At 60.3% G+C, this 6,001-nt stretch overlaps 1 protein-coding gene across 1 annotated transcript; it reads right to left on the reverse strand.

The window, feature by feature from the left end:
• Positions 1-351: 351 nt before the first annotated feature.
• On the reverse strand, positions 352-6,001 carry KIAA2013. The gene is made up of 3 exons (XM_082613034.1): positions 4,784-6,001; positions 1,334-2,187; positions 352-604 (listed from the first exon to the last, which is right to left on the reverse strand). The coding sequence occupies exons 1-3, from the start codon at positions 5,814-5,816 to the stop codon at positions 587-589; spliced, it is 1,905 nt and encodes a 634-aa protein (XP_082469160.1). The 5' UTR covers positions 5,817-6,001; the 3' UTR covers positions 352-586.

Raw genomic sequence — 6,001 nt, forward strand, 5'->3', positions numbered from 1 at the left:
GCCCAGAGGTACAAAACCACAGATCTCCATAGGCTTTATCTGATAAGAAAGACGCAATGTGCAAACCCGAGGGTGACGGAGACCCACCCCCTCCACGCAGGCGGCGTGCGGGCCTCCAAACCTCCCGAGGTGGTGCATATTGGAAATCACTGCCAAGATTCCCTACCGAGGGTGGATGCAAAAGCCATCCAGCAAAATCTCAACAATAAATTAAAAATTCATTCAAGAAAGAACACATTAAATTAGGAAAAGAATACATTTTTTCCTAGACAAGAGTCTTTTCAAAAGAGGGTCTCTTTCCTGGGACAGAGGAAAGGGGGAAAGTGGAAAGAGCGAGTTCGATTTCAAGTATTTTCCGTACAGGTTCACTTTATTGAGTCGAAAGCTTACAAAAAGTCCAGCAGCCCATCCCCTCCCGCTCCCCGATGCAAACTCCTGAACATCCACACGCACTTCCGAGTCACTGGTGTCCCCCAACAAGGCACAAAAGGCTGGGTGCTTTCAAAGGATCCCTTGTTCGCAGCAGCAGGACTTTCAGTGCTGGGTGTCTTGTGTAAGTGGCGACTGAAAGCAGGACAGATGCCACTCAGACACTGGGATCTTCCTGTTCAATCAACAAGACAGGTCGTTACTGCTCACGCCAACCCCGGTGGAGAGCTACAGCAATCTCAAGGGAAGCAGGCGATGGAGACACCCTGCTGGCACCCCACCCAGGCTCCGAGCCCGCCTTGCTGACAGCGCTTGGCCCAGGGACAGGCTAGAGCTGCCACGGGCTCGGGGGCCCAGGCGCCTCCTTAGGCGGGTGCGGCGAGTTCACGGGCTCTGCTCTGGCCAGGCCCGGCTGGAGGGGCGGGCAGACGTCACTGGGCAGGACCTGCGAAGGCAGCTTGGCCTGTCCCCCTGATCAGATGGGAACCACGGGTGAATGGGGATACGCCAGATTAAGAGCAGAGAAGCCCACCACCTAGCAGGGAGAAGCGGCTCGCCCGCCTGCTTGACAGAGGCTGCCGGATCCATGCGATGCAAACGCAGACCCTGTCCTGTGACGGCCACCCGGGAAGGCGGCCTGCACATTTCCCTTTGATCTGACTTTCCGGGTTCTTCACGCTTGAGGAGCTCAGACCTGCCTCCGGCCCTTCTCCCACTCCTTCAGGTCAAGTGCTACCTCCTTCTCCAAACGAGAAGCCACAGAGCCCCTCTCTCCTGAGTCCGGGCTCTTTAAAGAGTGGGAGCACAGAGCTGGAGCTTAACGTACCCTCCACCCCACTACACTAGACTCGGGACAGAGCGCGAGGCCAGGGCCCCGGGCTCCGGAGGCGCAGTGGCTTTATACCTTACTCCTGAAGAGGGGCTTGGCGCCAGGCCCACAGTACTCGTTGTAGATGAGCTTGAATAGGAAGAGGTGGAAGAGGGTGATGAGGGATGCCACGCTGAACCAGAAGAGGAAGGGCAGCCCGGGGTCCTGCTGGGCCATGTGCTCGTCGTGGGCCAGGATGGCCTTGAGGTGCAGCGTGTGCCGCAGGTCCTGCAGGTGCGTGAGGTCGGTGGAGATGTAGAGCAGCGGCGTGATGGGCTGCGTCACCATGACCGAGAAGGTGTGGCCCTGGGGTGCCGAGGTCAGCTCCACAGGCTCGTCCAGGCAGCCCGCTTCGCAGGCGTAGATCTTGATGAGCTGGCCGCGGGACTCCACAGACACGTGCAGGTACGGCTTGCCCTCGGGGTCCGCGAGCACGGCCAGGTTGATGTGGTCATTCTTGTAGCGGATGCCATGCAGGGCATAGCTGTTGTGCAGCACGTCGGGGTCGGCCTGGAACTGGAGGTGGTTCTCGGTGAACTGCAGGCCGCCGAAGCTGAGCACCATGCCCTGCAGGATGCCCGGGGCGCCCGCCCGCACCAGCCCCTTGCAGCCGCGCTTCTGCAGGGTCAGCCTCCACAGGTCCCAGAGCTGCAGGATCTGCTGGATGGAGGACAGGCGGCCCGGCCAGAGGTTCCCGGCGTGCATGGTGGCGTGGCCGCTGAAGCAGTGATCTTCATAGTTGAGGGTCGACTCCATCTGGTCCCGCTCCCTGTGGCTCAGGTCGGGGCTGAGCAGTGGTGCGGGGGAGCAGGAAAGCATGTAGTACAGCGTCAGGTTCACGGTCAGGCCTGATGGAGTGTGGGCATCAGTGATCTTCTTCATTTCCACACCTGTAACACCACAAAGGTTGTACATTAAGGAGGAATGGCATGGCCAAGAGGCTGAGGTTATGAAACAAAGATCAAGAGCAGCAGAGACACGAAGCTTTTGTCCTCAGGGATGAAAGCAGCAGCTCCAGTCTCCCACGAGTTCGGGAGAACAGCACCCTGCCTGGCTTCCTCACGTGACCGCCCTGAGCCCTCTGGGCCTGAAACTGAAAATTCCGCCAGTGGGGCTCCTGCCAGAGTCCAGAAGAACACAGGTTTAGCCAAGCCTAGGGCGCCAAGTAAAAAGGCCAGTTCCCCGACTCCAAGAACTGTCATCAACGCCCTGACCAGTCGTGGGCTGCTTCTCTCTCACCGGGCCTGCAGCTTTAAACATCTGAGCACAGGATTGCCCAGATTTGTATGAGCTCTAGACTCAAGACAGCTCACCGCCCACGTGGTGTCTCAAGCTGGATGTCTGACAGGCATTTGGAAACGGACAAGGTTTGATGAATCCTTCCAGCTCCATGCTAATCCTTCCCTAAATCACCTCCAGACACCCGCTGGAGCCCTCCCCCCAAATCCAGGAGTCACCCTCAAGTTCTCACTCCCCACAGCCAGTCCACAGAACGCCTGGTGGCTCCAGCTGCAAAAGTTTCCGACTCATCCACCCCTGCTTCTATGGTCGCAGCTCTGGTCCCAGCCACCGTCCTCTCAGCTGGGCTCCTGCCAAAACCTCCTATCTGGTCTCCACACTCTACTTCCCCCTCTCCCCCACACTGTCTACACTCTGACACAGCAGCACCGGGACCTTTAAAAATGTGCACCAGATGGTGCCTCCACCCTGCCTCCCATCTCACTTAGAATAAAATTCACTGATCTCACCAAGGACCCAAGGCCCTTTACTCTCTGGCCACTGCCACCCTCCCCTGGCTCACTAGCCGCCAGCCACACTGGCCACTCAACCAAGCCCGCCCCTGCCTCAGGGCCTCTGCCCCGCTGGCTCCCTCCAGACCACCACACAGCGCTTCTCCTAGCTGTGCAGGCCTCGGCTTCGGCCATGCCTGCTCAGAGAGGCCTCCCCGACAGCAGAGCTACACACTCAGCCCCATCCACTGCAGTCACTCACCCCCAAGCACATATTTTTATCTTTTCTCCTTATAACGCTTGAGCCTAAAAAGCTATCTCACTTTTTAAATCAAATTTTCGCTTTCTAATATCTGTCTTCCGCCCGCCCAGAATTTAAGAACCATGAGAACCGGAACTTTGTTCTGTTGGCTTCCGTATGCCCCACGTGAAGAACACTTTCTGGCAGAAGCATTCGATAAATACTTGACTAAATTAAAGACTCTTTGAGCAACTAAGTTTAAGGATTTAGACAACTAGAACCCTGGAAACCAAAATCTCTTAATCTCTCTCTCCTCCACACTAGGATTTCCTTTTCTTAAGCAGTCAAGGGGGCGAAGGAGTTTTCAGTTGACAGGAGCATCCCACCTGCTGAAGAGATTCCACTACCCGCCCCCCCCCCGCCATGAAAAAGCTGAAGCCACAACAGCGAGGCCACAGCTCAGGCTAGCGGGAGTCATGTCAAGAAGCCCATGCCCAGGGCTTCCCTGGTGGCGCAGTGGTTGGGAGTCCACCTGCCGATGCAGGGGACGTGGGTTCGTGCCCCGGTCCGGGAAGATCCCACATGCCACGGAGCGGCTGGGCCCGTGAGCCATGGCCGCTGAGCCTGCGCGTCCGGAGCCTGTGCTCCGCAACGGGCGTCCGGAGCCTGTGCTCCGCAACGGGAGGGGCCACAACAGTGAGAGGCCCGCGTACCGCAAAAAAAAAAAAAAAAAAAAAGCAGCCCATGACTGTCACCAGCCAGAACTGTGGGGAACTGAGTTAAGAAACCCAGGATCGGGCTTCCCTCGTGGCTCAGTGGTTAAGAATCCGCCTGCAAATGCAAGGGACACGGGTTCGAGCCCTGGTCTGGGAAGATCCCACATGCCGCGCAGTAACTAAGCCCGTGTGCCACAACCACTGAGCCTGCACACTAGAGCCCGCGTGTCACAACTACTGAGCGTGTGTGTCACTACCGAAGCCCGCGCGCCTAGAGCCCGTGCTCATAACGAGAAACCCGTGCACCGCAATGAAGAGTAGCCCCCCGCTCACCACAACTAGAGAAAGCATCCGCGCAGTCGCGAAGACCCAATGCAGCCAAAAATAAATACATTAAAAAAAAAAAAAATCCCAGGATCGGCCAGGCCTCTGGCTTATCCTTTACCAACTGACCTCCCAAACCACGCTGCTCAAATAAGGCTTCAGCCACAAGAACGAATAACAATAAGACCTGCCCTTGCACTCCTCTTCCACGACAATCTCACAAAAGTCCTCTGAGGTAGGTGCTACTGTTATTATTGGACACAAGCCCAGAGAGCGTAGGGGTCAAGGTCACATAGCTACTAAGTGGTGGAGCAAGAGTCAGCCCCAGATCAAACGCCAAGCCCAAGTTTGAACCACCCCGGGACCCCGCCCTTCAGTGTCACCTCTGCAGACTCTGCAGGGGCATCTCCAGGGTGGACCGTGCTCACCCTGGTGCAAGGTGTGGACGGTGGACCAAGCACTCGCCAGGCCTCACCTGGGCTGAAGAGCTGGGCCCAGAGACGCTGGTGGTCCTGAAGCAGCTCCGCCGCCGGCATCTCCAAGAGCTCCAGCATTTCCTTCCGTGCCAAGTCCTGGAGCACCTTGAGCTCCTTGCCTGCTTTGCTTTTGAGCACCTGGGGGTTAAGAGGGCCGGAGACGTGAACCACCCACAGCACAGTCTCGTCCAGCTGCGTCTTGGGAGCCACTTGGAGACGGTTCACTAACTTCTTGGCGGCCACCACCATCAGGTGCACCAGCCCCGTGGGAAAAGGCGGGGACCGGCCCGAGTAGAGGAGGAACTGATGGTCTCCGACCTTCTCCAGGGTGCTGGTGAAGGCCCTGGGGACCGGGCCGGCAGTGGGCCCGACAGTCTGCAGCGCGGCCACGCGTTCCGTGGGGTTGTTGAGCTGGATGCGCTGCAGATAGACGTGGGGTCGGCCCCGGTGCGCCAGAAAGTCCTCTTGCAGCAGCACGCAGTCTCGGCCGGATCCCGTGACGAGGCCGGAGGCCGAGGCGGGGCCCGGGCCGCCGGCCGCAGGGCCGGGACCCGGAGTCCCGAGCTGCAGGCAGCGCACCCGCCGCAGCAGCCCTTCCCGCAGCAGCAACAATGACTCTCCAGCTTCAGATAGCACGCTCAGCGGGCGCAGCTGCACGAAGGGCACGAAGTCCGGCGCCACGGCGGGCTCCCGCTCCCCAGGGGTCACCCACAGCCGGTTGGCGACCACGTCCAGGGCCAGGAAGCCGTTGGCCACCAGGGCCGGCACTCCAGGGCCCAGCGGTACAGCCTCGCCCCGCTCCCGCAGGCCGCGCCACGCGCGGGTGGCTGCCTCCAGACAGGCAGAGGGCTCGGCGGCGCCCGGCTCGCCGCGGGGCCAGGGCAGCAGCTGCAGACCGCCCGCCGCCCGTCGCGCCCCGGAGCCCGCGAACCACAGAAGCAGCACCAGGAGGCCGAGCAGGCAGAGTAGGCGGCGGGCCCAGCTGCTCGACAGCAGTCCCGGCAGCCCCTTAAGCCGCTGCTGCAGCCACATCGGGCCGCCAGGCGCGGGCGCGGCGCGGGGGCGGCCGCCGGGCCCGCCGCCCAGCCCACCGGCCCGGCCGCCCGCGCCTCACTCCCGGGCCCGGACCGCGGCGCCCACCCCAGGCCCCGTCACAGGCGCGGCGGCAGCCGCCACAGCCGCTTCCTCCTCCTTCTCGGTTGCCTCCGGCCGTCAAA

This window comes from Mesoplodon mirus, assembly GCF_964341445.2.
Source record: "Mesoplodon mirus genome assembly, chromosome: 3".
NCBI lineage: Eukaryota > Metazoa > Chordata > Mammalia > Artiodactyla > Ziphiidae > Mesoplodon > Mesoplodon mirus.

Coding starts and splice junctions, on each gene's coding strand:
- KIAA2013 (XM_082613034.1), bottom strand. CDS start 5,816: ATGTGGCTGCAGCAGCGGCTTAAGGGGCTGCCGGGACTGCTGTCGAGC. Junction 2,188..4,783: donor GGCCCAGCTCTTCAGCCCAG/GTGAGGCCTGGC, acceptor GTGGTGTTACAG/GTGTGGAAATGAAGAAGATC.